The sequence below is a fragment of the Ceraceosorus guamensis genome (genome assembly GCF_003144195.1).
Source record: "Ceraceosorus guamensis strain MCA 4658 unplaced genomic scaffold IE81scaffold_112, whole genome shotgun sequence".
In the NCBI taxonomy this organism is placed as follows: domain Eukaryota; kingdom Fungi; phylum Basidiomycota; class Exobasidiomycetes; order Ceraceosorales; family Ceraceosoraceae; genus Ceraceosorus; species Ceraceosorus guamensis.
Window position 1 is genome coordinate 26,426 of NW_020290107.1, and position 19,938 is coordinate 46,363.

The 19,938-nt window shown below is 55.4% G+C and overlaps 6 protein-coding genes across 6 annotated transcripts; 4 read left to right on the top strand and 2 right to left on the bottom strand.

Moving 5' to 3' along the window:
• The first annotated feature begins 1,740 nt into the window (after positions 1-1,740).
• Positions 1,741-3,458, top strand: IE81DRAFT_326453 (Phosphoribosylformimino-5-aminoimidazole carboxamide ribotide isomerase). The gene is made up of 5 exons (XM_025514823.1): positions 1,741-2,242; positions 2,376-2,479; positions 2,617-2,792; positions 2,917-3,031; positions 3,105-3,458. Exons 1-5 carry the CDS (start codon positions 1,841-1,843, stop codon positions 3,187-3,189), a joined length of 882 nt encoding a protein of 293 aa, XP_025366672.1. The 5' UTR covers positions 1,741-1,840; the 3' UTR covers positions 3,190-3,458.
• Positions 3,459-5,305: 1,847 nt separating this feature from the next.
• IE81DRAFT_23355 (hypothetical protein) lies at positions 5,306-7,394 on the bottom strand. Its single transcript, XM_025511148.1, has 3 exons — positions 7,028-7,394; positions 5,710-6,912; positions 5,306-5,629 (listed from the first exon to the last, which is right to left on the bottom strand). Exons 1-3 carry the CDS (start codon positions 7,152-7,154, stop codon positions 5,571-5,573), a joined length of 1,389 nt encoding a protein of 462 aa, XP_025366673.1. The 5' UTR covers positions 7,155-7,394; the 3' UTR covers positions 5,306-5,570.
• A 1,958-nt stretch (positions 7,395-9,352) lies between these two features.
• On the top strand, positions 9,353-13,098 carry IE81DRAFT_23382 (PMT-domain-containing protein). The gene is made up of 9 exons (XM_025511154.1): positions 9,353-9,767; positions 9,960-10,084; positions 10,218-10,287; positions 10,502-10,754; positions 10,849-10,957; positions 11,039-11,201; positions 11,266-11,449; positions 11,526-12,122; positions 12,193-13,098. Exons 1-9 carry the CDS (start codon positions 9,594-9,596, stop codon positions 12,927-12,929), a joined length of 2,412 nt encoding a protein of 803 aa, XP_025366674.1. The 5' UTR covers positions 9,353-9,593; the 3' UTR covers positions 12,930-13,098.
• Positions 13,099-14,869: 1,771 nt separating this feature from the next.
• IE81DRAFT_352129 (LIP-domain-containing protein) lies at positions 14,870-16,408 on the top strand (the record flags this gene model as incomplete). Its single annotated transcript, XM_025516627.1, has 2 exons — positions 14,870-15,352; positions 15,422-16,408. 2 exons carry the CDS (start codon positions 14,873-14,875, stop codon positions 16,220-16,222), a joined length of 1,281 nt encoding a protein of 426 aa, XP_025366675.1. The 3' UTR covers positions 16,223-16,408.
• A 2,324-nt stretch (positions 16,409-18,732) lies between these two features.
• Positions 18,733-19,481, bottom strand: IE81DRAFT_23552 (hypothetical protein). The gene is made up of 2 exons (XM_025511170.1): positions 19,015-19,481; positions 18,733-18,947 (listed from the first exon to the last, which is right to left on the bottom strand). The coding sequence occupies exons 1-2, from the start codon at positions 19,317-19,319 to the stop codon at positions 18,893-18,895; spliced, it is 360 nt and encodes a 119-aa protein (XP_025366676.1). The 5' UTR covers positions 19,320-19,481; the 3' UTR covers positions 18,733-18,892.
• IE81DRAFT_352133 (hypothetical protein) lies at positions 19,477-19,860 on the top strand. The gene has a single exon (XM_025516628.1). It carries the CDS (start codon positions 19,644-19,646, stop codon positions 19,830-19,832), a length of 189 nt encoding a protein of 62 aa, XP_025366677.1. The 5' UTR covers positions 19,477-19,643; the 3' UTR covers positions 19,833-19,860.
• Positions 19,861-19,938: the final 78 nt, after the last annotated feature.

The following is a 19,938-nucleotide window of genomic DNA, read 5'->3' on the forward strand; positions in this document are numbered from 1 at the left end:
CAGGCCGTGCTTCTCTCACTTTGACTGTTGCCCGCCCTAGCTGCTGATCTCGGCTTCATGCACCCAGCCAGCCAGGGACGCCGCGCCGAGCGCACGATCGAGCAAACTCTTCGGTCACGTGCTTCCCTGTGCGCAGCGATGGAAGTTTGAGTATAGGCAGCAGCACCCGAGACTTCATCCTAGACCAAGGTCACTTAATTGCACTTACTTTTGACTCTCTTTCCACTCGCACACTCGCAAAGTCATTGTCACGAATTGAGAGCACGTGGTGGAGCTATGGCGTTCGTCATGCGAATTCGTGTTGCAAAATAGCTGTTCGCCATTGACGAATCAAGAGTCTGACTTGGATATTGCGCGTCTAGCAACCCACCGCGAAGAAAAGATTCTCCCTGGCGATCACTCGGCAATGTGATGCAAAGCTATGGCGTCACCACTCTCCCCCTCCCATCCTCCTCTTCTCTTTCGCGAAACTAGTCTCGTGCCGGATTTGATTCACGATTGGCTTCAAGCGGTCAGAAGTACGACACAGTCTTGTCCCTCGCGCTGCTTGCCTCAGCTTCACAGGCACAAACCCGGTCAATGAACTCCTTGAGAGATGGCAAATTGATCGATGGCTACGTAAGTGCAGATTTGGACTGAAAAGTGCTTTGCGCAGACTTGTTGCTTGAAGAATGAAGAAGTTTGAACTGAAGTTGTGCCTTCAAATTGTGGGCAACAAAGAATCAAGACTGTTGCGGGCCTTGATTGGGCCTGGGCGCGGGCGTCAAATGACGACGTCGTCATCTTCTTCGATTGCATTCACATTCAGCGGGGCCATTGAACTCTGGTTGCGAGGCTAGGGCGCGTGCAAGTGGGTGAAAGGCTCGGTGGAAACATGTGCACTGGACCATGAGGACTGTGAGCCGAAGGTGAAGGTGATCAAAGGCTTGACTGCCAACCGCGGTGACGATGACGCAACGTTTCCGATCGGCGGGGTAAACCTCAAACGAGTTTCTGCGTGAAGCTTTCGTGGAGAATCGCATTCGCGTCAAGTCTACGAGACAGTCTTGAGGGGCTGCAAGAAAGCCCAGGCATTCTGAATTCAATTCGCACAAGAGCTTCAAGAAGCAAAGAACTCGTAAAGGTAAAATGGTGGACAGGCCGCGTGTAAAATGGCGCGGTGCAGCCAGATTTCTAGCATTGCGTCATGTTGGCCAGACAGGCGCTCCTCATCCGAGCAAGCTCACGCTGGCGCGCTTTATCATCCGATGTGAAATAAGATGTGCTTCGACGTCGGATTTCTTGGCACTCCCTTCGACTTGCTCACGCTGGCGCGCTTTCGAATACATGCGGAAACCACGCAATGTGAATGATGATGAATCACACGAATGGATGATCGATTAAGAGACAGAAGAGAGAGAGAGGTGTTTACATGCTTGATACATGGATGGATGCAGGGGTCACGTAGGTGCATGAGTCAACCGAGTCACGTGATTCAACAAATGAATGGGTGCAGAGCACGACGTAGAGGCAGAATTGGTCTGTGTTCATCAAGAGTAGTACCGGTAGTAGCATCGTTGTGCGCGCCTGCTGCTCATCCGCGGGACAGAGAGAGGCGCTGTCAATGATTGCGAAGATTTGAGGGAGGGGAACAGCGAGCACACTTCCGCGGATGTCCGTCGCACCGCGCAGCAGGCAGCGTGCACAATTAGGCGCACTTCAAGAAACTCGCTGTTGCTTCCTTGCATCAAGGCACCGCAATGGCTCGTTCCCAGGCGCGGAGCGGGCAAGCACATCTCTTCCCTCAACACCTCCACGATGGCCCACGCATGATAGTCCATCAGTCTCCACATCGAGCATCATGAGCGGACAAGCATCGCTTGCGGCTACCGCTTCATCGAGCACACGGCCGGTAGAAGCGGGTAAAAGGAGCCTGTTCCGACCTTGCATCGACCTGCACGGAGGAGTGGTCAAACAAATCGTAGGGGGCAGTCTTCGAGACGACCAAGCAGCTGACGGCCAAGGGCGCACGGCAAAGCAAGACGCTGCTCTGCGCACAAACTTTACGTCCACCTTTTCTTCTGCCCACTATGCAAAGCTGTACAGGCAGCACGACCTCAGGGGTGGACACGTCATCATGCTCGGGCCTGGTAATGCGGATGCCGCCCGAGAGGCTTTGCGGGAATGGCCGGGAGGATTGCAAGTGGGAGGAGGCATCAACGAGTCCAATGCCAAGCAGTGGGTGGCTGATGGCGCCGAAAAGGTGCGTGGGAAAGGGCGCGGGAGGCCGTGGCGGATAGCAGGCTCGAGCAATGGCTTCACAACGCAACACACGTGCGCTTTGGCGATTCGAACCGCTGACTCGGACTCTTTGTGCTTGATGCCGCGCTGCTCAGATCATCGTCACATCCTACCTCTTTCCTGACTGCAAGTTCTCACTGTCCAGGCTTCAAGCGTTGGTAGACCTTGTGGGAAAAGATCGAATCGTCGTTGATCTGAGGTGAATAGCGAGTGTCTGATCCGAATGTGGCAAGGCTTTTGTTCTAGCGCTTGCCTGTTTGGCATCGCGAGCACTACTCTACACGGCTGCTGCTAGAGCACTGATCGGGACTCATCACTTGCTGCTACACGATACAGCTGCCGAAAGCGGGGCTCGGAATGGATCGTTGCGATGAACCGCTGGCAAGATCTCACGGATCTGCGCATCAATCAGCAAAGCATCAGCATGCTCTCGCAGCATTGCAGCGAATTCTTGATTCACGCTGCCGACGTGGAAGGACTTTGTCAAGGCATCGACGAGCAGCTTGTGCGATGTGAGTTGCGCAACCTGGCGACTTGTCTGTCCTGGTGTGCCAGGAATCCCGCATCTCGAGGAGGGCGCGGCACCGCCCAGGCGAGTGCTAGTCAATCCACTCACGCATGCCTCTCTGACCTCAGCTCTCGGGCAGTGGACCGATATTCCCACAACGTATGCCGGGGGAGCGAGGCACATTCAGGACCTCGAGTTGGTGCACGAGTCATCTGGCGGCAAGATCGATCTCACTTTCGGCAGGTGAGCACAACGATGCGCAACACTTGTCATGACCAAGGGAACTTTCTGACCCTCGGACCTTGTGTGCTGCTAGTGCGCTGGACATATTCGGGGGAAAGGGAGTAAAGCTGAAGGAGCTGGTGGAGTGGAATGTAAGAGGGAGCGTTCAATCAGAGTAGACCGCATGAATGAAGATGCGTCGAGGAGAAAAGATCGTGAGATTGATCGCTGCCCTCAAAGGCTGTTAAGCGGTGATCCAGTCGGCAAGAGCCGCGTGCAGCCGCGTGCAAGCGACAAATGTCCGACGCAGATCACTTGACATTCGTGTTGAGAAGCTATCTGCCACTTTGGCAAGACGGTCTGAATAGTCGCTTCTCAGCACATTACGTTGGGTGATGTGTTCGATTCTGCGGCTTCTCTAATTGCACGCGCCGCAGATTCGCACCCTTATTAGCTTTTGATCAATACGTTCTAGAATGCATCGAGCAATTTGCACCACGAACGTGCCGGCCACATTTGGCTGCGCTGGCCGTTCCGATGAACCAGCAGCACGGGAAGACGATGGTGTCCGCGCAGAGAATCCGACCAGGCCACGCCAGACCTGTGGCCCCCGACCATGCAACTGCGAGCAAGCTGCGAGGCCATGCCGAGTAAACTGGCTCATTGGAATCCGACGCCATTGAAGCGGGTGGCTTGAGTTACGAAGAAGGATGCGCAGTTCCGTCGACGCTATCCAAAGGATGAAGAGGGCGTTCTTGAGCCGCCTGTTTCGGGAAAGGGCTACGCACGGGAGATCGTTCGCGTTCTTATTGCAGACAATGGATCGTGTCTGCTCCCTCGGTGTGCTCCTTCCGCTGATCCGCGACGAACAAACAAAGGGCGCTTCCGTGAGTTCCATAGAGGCAGGAAACGTCTTTCTTTGAATTCACAGCAGAAGGTGTCTGCACGAGCGAGAAAGATGAAGTGACAGCCTGAATGCAACGGCAGTGCCTGAGGGCGGTGGTCGGTGAACGTATCCATAGAAGAAGTATATAAGCTCGCTCGGTGTGCTCCGCTTGCTGATGTCATCCTCACGTCTGTTCCTCTGCTCTTTCGCTCTGAATGCCACTTGTGACCTCACGCTTACCAAGCTCGTCCTTCACCATGCTCCTCTTCAAACGCTTGGCTGTGCTCTCGCTTCTCTCCTGCTGGAAAGTCGATGCTCTCCCCAGCATTTCGCCAGACGCCGCCGTGGTCAACAACGCTGCTGCGCTGCACGCCGCCCTGGCTAAGCGGGCGCCGCTCATTTTGCTCAGGAGCGGATCGACGTTCAACGGTCAATTCATCGTGGAACACCCCTGCACGATAGTGGGGGAGAGATCGGGCTCAGCTCCGATCCTTACGAACGCCCCCTTTACCACAAGCAGCAACGTCGATAGTGCCACGCTGTACCTCAAGGCCAAGGGCATGATCAGACTTGAAAATGTCGACGTCCTCAACACCGCTGAAGATTACAATTCAGGTCAATCTGCCCGCGGCAAACATCCCAAGACCCCCACTCTCGCCGTGGCAGTGTCCCAGAGCACCCAAGCTGTGCTTGTAGACGTCAAGCAGAAGGGTTGGCAAGATACGTTCTTGTGCAATGGTCTATGCCTGCTCGAGCGAGGCAGCATCTCCGGTTGGGTGGACATGATTTACGGTCAGTCTGTCGTGTGTACCGCAACGCTTTCTGTCAGCCGCATGTGTCAAACTTGCAAATCCTCCACATTCCTACCGCAGGGGCTGGCAAGGCTTTCTTGCAAGGCACAACCATCTACAATCGAGGCTGCGGCGGTGCTATTGTAGCTTGGCGAAGCACTACCGGAGGCTCTGTGGTGCTTAATGACGTCAACATTCTCCGTGCCAATGACGGATTTGCCGACGTAAAGGACGGCACGTGCTGGCTGGCGCGTCCCTGGGCGGTAGACAGCGTCGTGGTGGTTCAAAACAGCAACCTCGTGAGTCATGTTCCGCTGCCCTTGCTGCGCTACCGATGCTACTTCGAGTCCTGAGAAAGTTCGTGACTGCACAGGGCACCATCGTGAATCCTAAGCTCTGGCAAGCTAATGGCGCAGGTCCCTTCAGCTTCGCCAAGGGCAAGACCATCTTCGCCTACCGTGGGCTCCGTGGACCTGGCTACGTGGAGCAGCAAGTCGATCAAAGCCTCACCACCCATGGACATGACTTCTCACTGTACGCAACGCCCGCCATCTACTTTAACGGAGCGACGTGGGCCAAGGTGTGATCTGTGTACCTTGCAACTTGGCAATGTTGATCTTTCAACCACCACTCGACAGTCTCCTCGGCACTGTGTGAGAGCTTGCTGCCGGCCAACAGCGCGTAGATTGGGCACAAGCTGTCATTACTACGATTTTATCTGAATGCCGTCAGAACAATTTGGGGCGCGGCGGCGCTGGACTTGCAGATTTGTAAACCGCAGGCGCTAGCGTGCCCACATGATTTGCGTGAGTGAGCTGCGAGTAGCGCGCAATTTTTGGAAGCGACAGATGCTTCGACACGATGAGGCACGGTACGGGCACCATTATGCTGCAGCGACCTCTTGGCCCGCAGATCCAATACCGCCGTCTTCATCGGCGGGCCCTGATGACAAAACGCAAAGAGGAAGCGAATGAGCACACGCCCTGCCAGGTTCGCGTTCTACGTATTCCGCTCGAACTCACAATCATCCTCGTTGATGAATGCACAAATGACGGTTCGACCTCCAAAGTGCCTGCCAGCAAGCCCGCGCAGGGCTTGCTGACATTGGTCCACTTGTTCATATCGGATGTAGACTCGCCCTACACCCTCTCGTTCCTTGACCTTGCCCTCGGCGTCCGTCTCGCCGCTCGAGCCAGCGGCAGTCGTTTTCCAATTTTGAGCAGCAGCACCCTTGGACTGAACGACGGGCCTGGGTATGCGAATGTCCGAGATGATGCCGTACTTGGAGCACTCCTCTGCGATGTCCTCCAAAATTTCTCCGTACTCAGTGTCGTCCTCTAGTTCCTTTGGCGTGACCATGTTGAGCATCGTCATTGCTCGGGTTGGCTCGCCAGTGCCATTAGCAGCTGCAGAGGGAAGCGTCAGACCGCCTGCGCCGGGTGCACCAAGAGGTGCCATGTTGGATCCGGTAGCTCCCATCGGGTTGACATTGCGTCCTCCTGACTGACTGCTAGCCTTCTGCACGACCAGCTTGCGATCTCCAAGCTCCATTTCGTTGAGACCTGCACAAGCCACTTCAGTGAGAGTGTGGTCGACGTACTCGCAGAAAGCGTAGCCTTTGCTGGCCCCGTTGCCAGCTTCTCTGACCAAGTTGAAAGCTCTCAACTCGCCAAAAGACTTGAGCAACTCGATGACCTGCTCCTCTTGCAGATACGTTGGCAACCCACCGATATAGATTTTGTTCGGTCCATCGGGCACATTGGTGGAGATGACGCCTGGCACGTGAACATTTGAGGGAGGGTTGACATCGGGTCCAGTGTAGTCCTTTGGCCTGCGAATTTTCAAGCTTGCACCTTGGAAGATTATGCCATCGAAGCCCATCGCATTTGTAGCTTCTTCTGGAGTTCTGAATTCTAGGAAGGCCCATCCCTTGTCCGGATTGACCTGAACTGACATGCATGGTTCGCCAGGCATGGAAGCAAAGTTCATCTCCAGCATCTTGGCATTGAAGAAGGACATGAATGCGCCCTCTGTTGCCATTGGTTGCACGTTTCCAACGTACAATCTACGCAGTCCACGGGCCGCCAACGTGCCATTGAGGCCTGCCGCCTGTCGCTGAGCGTCGGTCAAGCCAGCCACATCGCTGCCCATGCGAATGGGCGGAAGGGAGGAGCCAGCATGCGTGCCAGCACCACCTCTGGACTGGCCTGGCGTGCCAAAGAGTCCTGCGCGAACGAGCAATGAAGGAGGAGCAAGTGGTCAGCGTCGGTGAAGCGACTCTAACAGGCCCTAAATGGAGCAGCGCGGTGTGTGACCTGTCTCCCAGTCTCAAGCACTCACCAGTCGCTTTGGCTTGCTGAGCCGACATCTCTTCGAAACCGGGCGGCTTTACGTCCCACTTGTTGCTCTTTCGCAGTCTTTCGCTGATGCGCCTAGTTCCTGGTGGTGTGGGACTTCGCCTCATCATCTCATCTACACGGCTCGTGGGTGGTTGTTCGCGCCAAGGATCTCCTCCTCTACGTGCGTACGGATCTTCGCGCCTGTATGCGCCATCGTTGCGATCCCGACCTGCCCATCTGTCTGCCTCATAGTCACGCGGCGCATCGTATCGCGGCCCTCGAGAGTGATCATCATCGCGTCGACTGCGCGGAGCGAGGCCCAAGTGGGTGTGAGTCAGACGCCAACTTTTTCACTGCGCCAACAGATGATAGCACCCCGTGCGCACTGATGGAGCGCGAGGAAGTGTTTTGGCCAGGAAGCACAACTCACGCATACTTGCGGTCCCTGTCTCTGCCGTAGTCCGCATCGCGGTCGTAGTCTCTTCTTCTTCGGTCATCCCTGACACCGCCCGAAGCGTACCTATCCGCTTGCCGGTCCGCGTACCTGTCACTATAGCGATCACCTCCTCGATCGTAGTCCCTGTAAGATGAGGAGTACGCAGAGCCGTGCTCGTCGCCGCCGCCGCCGCCGTGACGCCCTGCTCTCCTATCTGACCGCTCGCGATCGCGATCGTCTCGTTCGGACATGTTTGGGTGAGCCGGTCAGGTGGCCTTGCGACCAAGTAGTTGCTTTGCTGGTCCTTGTCGACAGCTGCGAGTGCGACAGAGGCGGCTTGATTAATGTAGCTGGTAGATAGAGCACGGAATTCCGAGTGGACTGACAACAGCTCGCGCAGCGTGCAGATGGTCAGAGAAACAGAGTGGTGGTAGTGATCGTCAGCCAAGCTGGTGTATGGTTTGCAAAGCAGAAATATGGCTTGGAGGAGGCAGCGAGGGAGGCACGACAGCAGTCAAGTGGGCCAGGCGCAGACTCTACGCGCGGGTGGTGGTGCAGAGGTAGCGGCTGAGGCAGACCTTGTCACACTTTGAAGTAGAAGTGTCGACCGCCGCTTCTGAGTGAGCCGCAAATCAAGAATCTGATGAAGATTCGTGAGAAATAAGCGGAACGCACAGGATGTATGCAGGCTCAATCAATAATTCACCAAAGATCGTTAGTCAAGGGAGTCGTGGTGAGTATTTGAATCTCGACACGCTTGACGAAGCAGCGTTTACGATTTCCGATATCCACACTTTGACTCTTGACTTGACTGCCATTCTTGATTTCGTGATTATGATTGATGCAGGCACGCGCGCTGTTCAGCAGAGTTGAAAATGTTCTGACCGATTCCTGCCCTCGAAAGCCAGCACAATCAAGAGTCCAACCGCTCACATCACCCTGCGCAGTCACAAATAAGTACTTCAGACCGACTCTTGGAGTCACGAGTGCTGCGCGCCTAATCGATCGGTGTAGCCCAAGCTAGAAATTGAAGGGGTGAGTGACCACGTGGGGGTTCCTGTTCACGCGTCACACCACCTCAGGCACGTGACGCGTACAGTCACTCGTCGCGGGGTGATTTGGTGCGTTGCTGCAGCATCGTGCTGCTGCATGGTGCTATACGCACGCGCGCGCTCGCGCACGGACGGGGACGCACTTTTGTTCAGCCTATGAAAAGACGAAGGCTGAAGAGGCGGCAGCAATAAGCAGGGCGGGCATGCAGGCGTGCGTGACGCGGATGGCGGACGCGCGAAAGGCGCGCGTCCGACGCCTGATGCTGATGTCGGCATGTGTGTGCTGCGCGTGCCGCTCGCCCTCTCATCCGCGTGCTGCATATGCTGCATGATGCTGCAAGCCGCACGGCGCACAGCGCACAGCGCAAATGTTGCTTTCCACCATCCAAACGGACAGACTCGCCGAGCTGCCAAGCGATACACGCGTTCAGATTGCGTCGTTGTTGTTGTTGTTGCGTTGCACCTCTCAATCGACCACCTCCCACTGTGACTCTTCCTCTCTCACGACCTATCTCTATATATACAGGCACATGCCCCGGCCACCCTGTTGTGACTCACAACTGCGCATCTCCTATTTCCTATGCAAGCACGTGTGAGACCCAGACCCAGACCCCAAACAAAATCGACGTCTTCATCGCCAACTCGCACTGCTGCTCAATCTGCATCCAGCAGCAGCATTGCTGCCTTGCGTTTCCATCCAGCAGGTTTCAGATTGTGCAAGCAACTCCTATAACATTCAACACGCGAAGCGCCTCAAACCCGACGGCGCCTGGCGAACCCCCCTCTCGATGGAGCGTAGCAGGCTTCAGCATCCATTCGATTCTTCGCATGTCTCAGCCCTGCCTCTGGAGGACCAACACTCACGACTGTAGATTTTCGCTGTCGAGTTGCAGACACGAGCACACAAAATTGGTGTACGCCGCATAGCCGTGGCAATCAGACAAGCTTAGGTAGGGCGACTTTCATCAAAGTCCTTGACTGCCATTGAGCTACCACATCAACCTTCTCGGCCAACATCAGCCACTGCCAAGTCATTCACGCAAGCTTGGATCACACGCTCACCCCAAGTGTTTGTCGCCATGGAACCTCATGAGACTCAAGCTGTTAGGCGCAAAGGCCAGATGACGGTATCCGGCGAAGCCGCCTCAGACAACCCCTCTCCACCTCTCAAATCTGGCGCCCTGTCCAATGGTGGTGCACTCGGCGAGATGACGCGAGGGTCACAGCCTCCCGCCGTCTCACACTATGCGAGGGTGAGTGGCATTCGTCTTGCTGTCAGGAACACTCTTTGTTTGCAACCTAGCTCCATTCGAGCTGCGTGCCCAGCTTGCAGGCTCAGCCAGGTCATTCGAGAGCGGTCAGCTTTCGCGAGCGCGCGCATACAGGCCCCTCATCTCGGTTCCATTCACTGAACTGCATCCTTCTCCTCGCACCATGCGCGACAGACACCGCATCACAAGTCCTCGGCCGCTGTGCCGGCTTCCACGCATGCCATGTCCATGCGTCTGGATGCAGGACCCATCATCGGCATTACCCTCATCGCCGCTGCCCTGAGATTTTGGAACATTTCGTGAGTCAGTTGTGTTGAGACGCAGTGCAATCGTGGGCTGCACCATCACAGTCATGCGGATGTATGGTCCACGCATTCATCTGCTTTCGGTATGACTATAACCACGTCTTCTTCTGCCGATCTCTCACGTTAGTCATCCAGCTCAAGTCGTCTTCGATGAGGTCCACTTTGGCAAATTCGCTGCTTACTACCTGAGGCGAGAGGTGCGTGCAAGTCAGATGCGTCGGGAAATGGAATTTGCCTGGCAAGGCGAACGTCTCGGGCATCTGCTACGATGTATGCGGGAAGAGGCGGGCACCCTCGGGCTTTGACTCTTCAAGCTGGCTTCAACCCGTCTGGCTGGACGTCCAGCGAGGTAGCCGCACCGCGGTCTTCTTGGTATAGCGCTCACCACACACTCTCTTTGCGGCTTTCCAGTACTACTTCGACGTACATCCGCCCCTCGCAAAGCTGCTCAACGCCCTTGCAGGCTGGCTCTCAGGATTCAAGGGCGACTTTGACTTTGAAAACATCTCTGACGACTACATTGCCGCAGGTGTGCCTTACGTTGGCATGCGAGCTTTGCCAGCTCTGATGGGGAGCGCGGCTGTTCCGATCGTGTATGCGATCATGAGGGAGACGGGCCACCTGCCTGCGACTGCTTTGCTCAGTGCAGCGTTGCTGGCGTTTGGTAAGTACATGGTGCTTGTCCCCTTTAGAAGAGCCGACCATGGGAACCTCTGACTAGAACCATTTGCCATCACTTGCTGGACGCTCGTATCTAGACAATGCTCACATTGCCCAAGATCGCCTAATCTTGCTAGATGCTGCACTGTGCTTGTTCATGATTGCAAGTCTGTACAGCTACATTCGATTCTACAAGGAAAGATACAAGTGCGTGCCGGATGAGTTCCAGGGACTCCAGACAACGACGAATAAAGAGCTCACGTGGCCTGCTCATCGCCCCTTTCACAGTGAATTTGCAACTCAATGGTGGTTCTGGATGATCGCGACAGGGGTCAATTTGGCCCTTACTCTCAGTTGCAAGATGGTGGGGCTGCTGACGTTCGCTAGCGTCGGCGCTGCCGTCGCGTACGATCTTTGGATACTGTTAGACATCAAGCGAGGACTCTCCATGGTGAGTGCGACGTCAACCCCAAGCTCCGACTCCGCTCACCGCCCGCATCATGCGGCAACCGCAGAATCACGTTCTCAAGCATTTCTGGGCCAGGGTGCTAGGCCTGATCATCATACCGATCTTCGTCTACCTCTTCTGGTTTTGGGCTCACTTCAAAATTCTCACTCAATCCGGCACCGGGGACGCCTTCATGAGCAGTCAATTTCAACAGACCCTCGATGGCAATTCGATGCTGAGCCAGGCACGAGGTGAGTCGCTTGTCATCTTTGCTACGCGAAGCCAAGTTCGGGCGACACGCGGCTGACTTTGGCGCACCTCTGGCAGAGCTGCACTGGGGCGATAGCATCACCTTGAAGCACAAAGGCACGGATGCGTTTTTACACTCTCATCTCGAGCGCTACCCTCTCAAGTACGACGATGGGCGAATCTCGAGCCAAGGCCAGCAAGTGACGGGATATCCATACAATGATACCAACAACGTCTGGGAGATTGCAAAGCCAGACTTGGACTGGACATCGCTACCGGACTCGGTCCCGGAGGATCAGCGGCAGATCAAGCACTTGGATATTGTCAGGCTACGCCACATCAACAGCAACGCTTTTCTGTTGACTCACGATGTCGCTAGCCCCCTGATGCCCACAAATGAAGAGGTCACGGTGTGGCCCCACAACGACACTAGCCGTTTCAACGACACGCTCTTCGAATTGCACATCGACGGCGCAAAAGACGGCAGCACAAAGGCATGGAAGTCGAAGAGCTCGTGGTTCAGGCTCGTCCACGTGAATACTCGCGTAGCTGTTTGGACTCACAAAGAGACGGCTTTGCCCGAGTGGGGCTTTAGTCAGCAAGAGGTGAATGGGAACAAGAACGCGATGGACAAGTCCGCCATGTGGTTTGTGGACGACTTGTACCCGGATGCACGTGAGTAAAAGGCGCGGCCTGTGGTCCTCCTGCTCGCACGCTCACGGCTCTGTGCTGCTCGCTGCTTTAGGCGCAAATGATTACGCCGAGCGCATCAAGCCCATCCCACCTCGGCCCAAGACGCGAATGAGCTTTCTGAAGAAGTTTGTTGAGCTGCAGCTCCAAATGCTTCAGCAAAACAACCAGCTCACTCAATCGCATCCGTACGCTTCTGGACCTCTGAACTGGCCTTTCGTGCTTCAGGGCATCTCCTTTTGGACGCAAAATGACACACAGGAACAAATATACCTCATTGGCAATTTGGTCGGATGGTGGGCTGCGATCATCAGCATTGCCATCTATTCGGGAATTATGGGAGCTGATGCGCTTGCACGCAGAAGGGGCGTAGAGCCCATCGACTCGGCGATGCATCGACGAATGACTCATGCCGGTGGATTCTTCTTCACGGCGTGGGCCTTTCACTACTTTCCCTTCTTCCTGATGAATCGACAACTCTTCATCCATCACTACTTGCCGGCGCACATTATCAGCTGCCTGATGGTCGGATGCGTCTTCAACTTTGTGGTCTCTGAAACCATCAACTTTCCAGTCAGTCGTCCGGGTCCGGGCCTCAGTCAGGCGAATTTCAAGAGGAAGCTCAACAACACGCTCAGTCCCGCCGCCAAGGCGAGCGCTGGAGTCATTGTATCTCTCCTCATTCTTTGCTTCTGGTTCTTCAGCCCTCTCACCTACGGGACACCCGGACTTACCACCGAAGAGGTGAACCAACGCAAGCTACTAGGATGGAGTCTGCATTTTGCCAAGTGAAGCGGCAAGTGAGCCCGAGAAGGTGCATCGTAAGCCCTCAAACAGAAGGAATGTATTCGTCTACCCCTTGCTCGTCATCGTCGGAAACGCAACTCGCATTTGACCCGCAGTGCTCCACGCCACGAAGACCTTCCAGGCGTGTTCCGATGCAACAGGAATTCATGTTTTCAGCCTAGTGAACCTGCGCCGGAAGTCTTTCACCGGCAGCGCCTTCCGTCGGTGATGCGACCCAACATTACCTTGACTCTTGGGCGGCAGTGATCACAGAATGTCAAGCGTTCTCCTCCTCAGGGGTATCACGTAAGTTCGGACGCCAAACGAAGCGATGACTGATCTATATGACTGCCTCTTGGCCGGTTAATTCGACTGGGAAGGCGCAGGGAGAGAGATTGTCAGAGGAGACGAGTACTAGCGCTGACGTTTGCAGCCGTTCTGCACAAGTATTCCGACTGCCTTGCTCGCCTCATCGATCTGCAGGCGTAACTCAGACTTTGTTTCCGTCCGCCTCATCGATCTGCAGGCGCAACTCGGACTTGTTTCTTCTTCGTGCCAAGCTGTCGTGAGTGGCAGCATATTCGAAGGCACGGCAAAACGGACCGTTGAAACGATCGACACACTGGGCAGCTGAATCGCTATCGACGCACTGCCAGATGGTTGCGGGATTGCCCGCTGAGATTTCGACTGGCAGCACCTTCTGGCGCTCAGACCTGAGCATGAGCCGTGACGCTGGATGGGCCAGATCGCCAGGCGGGCGTATTGCTTCCGCGGGGTGCGTCTGTGCGACTGCTTTTGCCGCCAATCGTGACTGACCCGCACGTTGGCTTCTTTCTGTCCACCCTACTACTGTCCTTGGTCCAGAAAATGTTACGCGTCCTTCAAAGGCGCTACTCGTAAGTAGCCCCGCCTCAGCCACGAACGAGGCCGATGCTATGGATTCGGCGGCAGGCCTCAGCTCAACCGCCGCTGATAGCGCTCGAAAAGGCGCTAGCAAAGCTGCAGTAGTAGCAAAACACGCTTCCCCGCTTTCATGCATGCTTCTCATTCCGCTCCGCACCGCCGCACAACGCGCACTTTAGTGCATCCGCGTGCACCCGCACGGTCTCACAGGGCCACGACAGCTTGGCAGCGCAACAGGTACCGTCCCGCTGCAGCACACCCAGATTGAACCCGGACGAGCAAGTCTTGACATCCATCTAAGCCCCTCCCGGCGCCACTTTAACCCCACACTTTACGGACCGTCTCGCAGCGAAGCATTGCTTTCACGCGCTTTGATCGCCCTAATCGACGCATGCCGACGAAGAAAGCCAACAAGAGCTTCCCTCGCCCAAGACTCAAGCTCCTTCCCCCTTCCTCACTCGTCATTGAGCCTCTTGGTCCCTAGCCGCGACGCACTCCAGCGTTGCGGCGATTGGAACTGCAGGCGCTAGGTAACGCTCTGCTGCTCCAGATCGCCATCCTTCCCACGCTTGAGGCTTGATTCGGCATCCGTACGTTCCGGCCGCGACCTCTAGCGTGCGAATAGCGGAATATGGCAGTCCGTTGAGCCCGGTGTCTGTGCTCTCAAAGCGCATTTCCAACTCACTACACCTGCATAATAGCGCTCCAGGATTCAGTGCATCAAGCAGGGCGGGAATGTCTCCGCGCTCTCTCAGGGGCGGGGCCGAGCAAGTCACGCTCCAGACGCGCTCCTCGCGTTGTCGTATGGTTCACCTCCTCAAGGGGCTTGCAAGACGGCCTTTCCACGATTTTGACGCTGGGACGAGGTCTGGCGTGGGCATGCCTAAGCAGAGCAAGTGCGTGCATGCAGCGCTCGATGTCTATAAAGCCCGCGTGGTATTCGCAATCCAGGCGGAAACGTCGCAAAGTCTCCCATCCCCACCCCCCTCCGACCCCGCGACGTGCAGTCTCATTCCCGTCCCCTTTCCAGTGTCTCCACTTTCACAATGAAGCTCACAGCATCCTTCCTCGCTCTCGCAGGCTCCCTGGCGCTTTTAGCTGAAGGTGCTTCCATCGAGCCTCGCCTCGCTGGTCGCTTGAAATATCCGCAACCTAGCGTCGATCCTTTCTACAGAGTCCCTAGCAACGTTGCATCCTACGCCAATGGCGCTATTATTCGCGAGCGTGACGTCACAGCAGATGTCGCGCTAGGTGTCGACTCAAACCAGTACTCCAAGGTGTACCAGCTGCTGTATCGCTCTCAGACCGGTCTCGGAGCACCAGATGCGACCGTTACGACCGTGTTCCGGCCCAAATCTCCCAAAAAGGGCGCAGCGCAGGTCGTGACGTTTGCGGCTTTCACCGATTCTGCTGCCAAGGATTGTGCGAGCTCCTATGCGCTGATCAAAGATTCCGGCAGCCAGCAAGACACGATCGTCAAATTACAGACCCCCTTCATCAACGCGCTCCTGCAGAAGGGATACTATGTGAGTCGTCGAGGCAAAGCCTTCAAGATGTGTGGCGCTTAATCCGCAAGCGCTTTCATCGATTCGCAGGTATCCGTCCCTGATTACCAAGGCTCGCAGGCAGCGTTCATTGTGGGCCCTCAAGAAGGTCGGGCCCATCTCGACTCCACGCGCGCCATCCTCAACCATCGGCCCACTATCGCCGATCCTACAGGCCACCAGGCAATTCTGTCCGGCTACAGTGGTGGTGGTCATGCTGCAGCCTGGGCTGCCCAGCTGCGCAAAGAGTACGCGCCCGAGATCAACGTTGTTGGAGGCTCATTTGGTGGCGTCCCAGTAGACCTCAAAGCGACGCTGCTGAACCTCAACAATGGCGCGTTCGCTGGCTTCGGCATGGCCGGTCTCGCTGGAGCGGCCAATGCTTATCCAGAACTTGTGACTCTTTTCGACGGAGAACTGAAGCCGAACGGCACCGAAGCCTTCAAGTTCCTCCGATCTGACCAGGGTTGCGTCGTCGGCGAGCTAGCCAAATTTGCCGGCGTCGACTACTTTGGCTACATCAAATCTGGGCAGGCGCTTCTGGACGACCCTACGGCCAAAAAATACTTCGAAATCAATCGTTTGGGTTCTCGTGGTGCTCAAGACTATCTGGGCTCCGACATTCCTTACTACATTTATCATGCCAAGAACGATCAGGTCATTCCAAGACCTCCGGTTGACGAGTACGTAGCTTTGCAGTGCGCACAGGGGGCGCGCATCGAATACTCTCTCAACCCAGTCTCCGAACATGTAAGCGAGACGGTGGCTGGGGTTGCTGGCCAGGTCGATTGGATTAACAAGGTGTTCGAAAGCAAGCTGGTGCAGCCCGCTTGCCTCAATTCCACCCACTGAAGCTTCTGACGGCCGGACGGATCCATCTCCATCGTAACGTGTTCAGCTCCAATGTTTTCTTTGCTCGCCGCTGTCATCGTAGTTCGCCGATTCACTCCTCGTTCGCTATCGAACCCACTATTTCTTCCTCGCTGCACCATTCTCACTCCTTGCGCTTCCTTGCTACCGATACCCATACCCATACCCGTACTTGTCAGTGTGACGGCTGACTCGACGAATCCGTTGCGGTATAATAGGGTCCTTCACGAATGTACGAATGTGAATAGGAGGGCCCGCGCTGTCTAGTTCCAACATCTGCGTGGCCTCTTCTCCCCGGGATTAATGCAGCAATGTGCCCGTGGAGCCGAGACGGATAAGGAGTCGGTAGGCGGATGGGGATGTGCCTGGTTCCCTCCTCCTATCAGCAAAGAAGTGATGGATGGGTCTCAAGATTGACTTTCAAGATTGCACACCCAAGGATGCTGAGCATGGATGCACCAACAGCCGTGTGCAGCTAGCTACAAGCAAGTGATTGCCTCGTCCGTTCACTTCATACAAACGCACGCCACACACACTAACTCTGGATCGGTAGTGTCGTGGGTGCATGACGGCGAATCAGTGTCACAAGTCAGTGCAGAGACCCCATCCTTTGTAGTTCACTGACGCTGAAGTAGGATGTTGCAAAAGGAGGAGTGTGCAGACTCTTCAGTAATGCACTCAGGTTTCCTGGCCCTGGCGAAGCCATGGTGCAGACGGTGTGCACGGAAGACAGGCATTGCGTGCCGTGAGGCACAACTTGCTGGGCGACGCGCCGACTGGCCAGGGCAGAAACGACACGTTGGTCGTCTTGGCAGATCGACGAACGCAGCACGCTGAAAATTTCAGCCTAGGCACTACGGCGTTTGCACGAACGCGGTCGATGTGCGAGCTGATGGAAGTAAGGCATAGATGCGTCCGGCACAGGACATGAGGTCTTCCATGCACGCTCCCTTTTGGTAGAGATCGTCGAGCTCGCAAGGTGCAGCTACTCATCAGAAAGGCCCACGAGTGCAGCTCGCTTTTCGCCCTGGTCTGACCACACACACATACTTGGGGCCCAACTCATTTACCTGGTCAGTGAGGCTGGGGCTACCCAGCAGGTCGTACTGCACCCTGAGATTGGCAGGACAGGAGACTGGCCAGGGTGCTCTTGATTCTGGACCTTTATCCGCTATAAAGAGAAGGGAACCGTGACCAGAGATTTTCTTTCAGGACACTCTCCACTAAGCGGCGCAACGCGCCCTTCGAGGCTGCTATCCGACCTTGACTTTGTCAGAAACACCACATCTCCGCGGATCAATCAACACTGAATGAAGCCCTCGGCGGCAAGAACTTCTCTCATTGTTGACCATTTCTCGTCCCCTCTGTTGACTCTCACTCCAAAAGCTTCACACCCGAGACGGCGTTTGAGACAACAAAAGTGCCGCCGGGGGGGGGGGGGGGGGGGGGGGGGGGGGGGGGGGGGGGGGGGGATGTTACGTGACGTGGCGCGCCTATATAGGGCGACCGCATCGTGCATCCACATACAGCAATACATGCTTCACTACCTCCATCATCTCGTATGACACCTGCATTCCAGCAGTGCTGTCTCTTGACGATTAAGTAAGGCTCTCGCTGAGAAGCGTCCGTGCTAAGGTCCTGCATTCTGCACATTGCTGACCAAGCGCTCGCACCCTGGCCTTGAGGCTCATTGCTCCCGAAAGCCAGGTAATGCGCTATCCACGGTGGTCGTGGACTGTCCCAGTCGTCGTGCTTTATTAATGTCGCGGCTTGCGTCTGTCATGGGGGCCCCCACGTCGCGAGCCGCTTCCGCTACGTTGCTAATGACCTTTTTCATCACATACACACTGACACATGTTGCGGGCCGGGCAGGTCCCCACGCATTACATCAGGCTTGCCATGCTTGCGCTATGTAAAGGCCCTCTCTGATCAAGCTGCTCCTCCCTCTGTACCTACATGGCCACAGTGCTGTTGCCTGAGGCATGAAAGGACCTACACCTCGCACCAAGTTCACTTTTGGGATACTTGACTTTTGGGCTAAAAGTATCCATTTTTTTTTTTGTTCCTGACAACCTATTACTAATTCTCTGTCCGCCAAGTCAGTGTCATAATGCTTCTGTCACTGTGCATCTGTCCTTCCTCATGCCAGTTACTCTGCCCTCTCCCACCGCACCTCACTAACAGCGGAAACGTACATCATCTGAGCAGACCTATGACGCAGCCATCCGCTAAGCAGAGACACCCACTACGACTGCATCGCTGCTTACCGAGTAAGGTCCACAAAGAAATGGCACTTCGAGCGCACAGGTGGAGTGACCCGGTGACCGGCTGATCAGACCATTTCTAAGAGCGAGTGCGCGCACGTGACCATCACCAGACCTCTGTTGATGCGTTGAGGTAGCATCAGTGAGCTACGCATGACCTACGTCACGTCAGACGCTCTACGAGCATTTGACCGAGGTGCAGCAGTCCTTGTGTTGGGGCTGAGTGCTCGCAAAAAGCGCTGTCCTCCGTCGCTCTTGAAGGTGCAGAGTCATAGTCGTGCCAGCTGCTTCTAGTTCTTGCCGTGAATCGCGGTTCCGCAGAATTTGCGGGAAAGCATGTGTGCTGCAAAGCACATTCTGGTGAAATTTACGCGAAAATGAAAAAGAATTATAGGTGCACTATAGCATGCAACTTCATGGGAAAAAAAGGCACAGTGCAAAAGCTGGCAATGCATTCAGATGTAATGCAAAGTTAGCCTGAGCGCATGTCATTTCCGAGTTCCGACGCACGGTGTCGTCATCCGGGAACAACTTTCCATCTGCAGCAACTCCGGTTCGTCCGTCGAGAGCTGGGTGTCTATTTGATCACGTGATTGGCGATGGTTGTGTGTCGACTTGTGAGACGTCATCGGAGGTGATGACGTTGCGTGTTCTCTTGAACGACCATTGTCGGGACAGCTCCGGTGTTGAGCTCGCTTGCTTGCAGGCTGAGCTTCGCTGGGGTGACGACGACGATGAAGGGATTGAGCAGCGTCTCGACGCAGTTCTCCTTCCGCAAGACTGTCTGCCAGCTCGTAAGGGCTAGCAGTCAGCATTGCTGATGCACATTGTGGACATGCTTGCCGATGGCCAGACCAGAGGAGAGTGTGAACGCAGTGAAAGATACGACGGGATGGTGGTGGTCGTGAAGAATGATCCGGCCGTCATCTCGACGAGTCTTTATAGACGCACGCAATTCGTGTCGCTTTCGCTCGGGCCCTTCGAAATAGGGGCTCGCGCCGAAACGCCGAAATGAAGCGCGTTGGCGTGGGCTGAAGGATCGGCGAATGAGGAGGATGACGGCGGTGGCGTGGGAAAGATCGACGTATTAGTAATACGCCGATTTTTACTGCGCCGCCGGCTCATCAATCTTTAGATCCATGCAATCATGGAAGCTAGTCAGAAAACGCCTGTGCTGTGTCAAAGCAGCGGGACGGGGGGAAGAGTGGTGGGCGCACGACGCCCACTCCACCCCACTGGATAGCTACCTGGTTGATTCTGCCAGTAGTCATATGCTTGTCTCAAAGATTAAGCCATGCATGTCTAAGTATAAGCAACTTATATTGTGAAACTGCGAATGGCTCATTAAATCAGTTATAGTTTATTTGATGGTGACTTGCTACATGGATAACTGTGGTAAATCTAGAGCTAATACATGCAATCAAGCCCCGACTT

Bases quoted from the DNA above. Each gene is read 5' to 3' on its own strand.
- IE81DRAFT_23382 (XM_025511154.1), top strand. From the start codon at position 9,594: ATGGAACCTCATGAGACTCAAGCTGTTAGGCGCAAAGGCCAGATGACG. The intron at 10,085-10,217 runs GTGAGTCAGTTG...CTCTCACGTTAG, and splicing joins CTGAGATTTTGGAACATTTC to TCATCCAGCTCAAGTCGTCT. The intron at 10,288-10,501 runs GTGCGTGCAAGT...GCGGCTTTCCAG, and splicing joins CTTACTACCTGAGGCGAGAG to TACTACTTCGACGTACATCC.
- IE81DRAFT_352133 (XM_025516628.1), top strand. From the start codon at position 19,644: ATGCAATCATGGAAGCTAGTCAGAAAACGCCTGTGCTGTGTCAAAGCA.
- IE81DRAFT_23552 (XM_025511170.1), bottom strand. From the start codon at position 19,319: ATGCTGACTGCTAGCCCTTACGAGCTGGCAGACAGTCTTGCGGAAGGA. The intron at 18,948-19,014 runs GTGCGTCGGAAC...ATGCATTGCCAG, and splicing joins TGTTCCCGGATGACGACACC to CTTTTGCACTGTGCCTTTTT.
- IE81DRAFT_326453 (XM_025514823.1), top strand. From the start codon at position 1,841: ATGAGCGGACAAGCATCGCTTGCGGCTACCGCTTCATCGAGCACACGG. The intron at 2,480-2,616 runs GTGAATAGCGAG...TACACGATACAG, and splicing joins CGAATCGTCGTTGATCTGAG to CTGCCGAAAGCGGGGCTCGG. The intron at 2,793-2,916 runs GTGAGTTGCGCA...CTCTGACCTCAG, and splicing joins CGACGAGCAGCTTGTGCGAT to CTCTCGGGCAGTGGACCGAT.
- IE81DRAFT_23355 (XM_025511148.1), bottom strand. From the start codon at position 7,154: ATGATGAGGCGAAGTCCCACACCACCAGGAACTAGGCGCATCAGCGAA. The intron at 6,913-7,027 runs GTGAGTGCTTGA...TCGTTCGCGCAG, and splicing joins TCAGCAAGCCAAAGCGACTG to GACTCTTTGGCACGCCAGGC. The intron at 5,630-5,709 runs GTGAGTTCGAGC...TTTTGTCATCAG, and splicing joins ATTCATCAACGAGGATGATT to GGCCCGCCGATGAAGACGGC.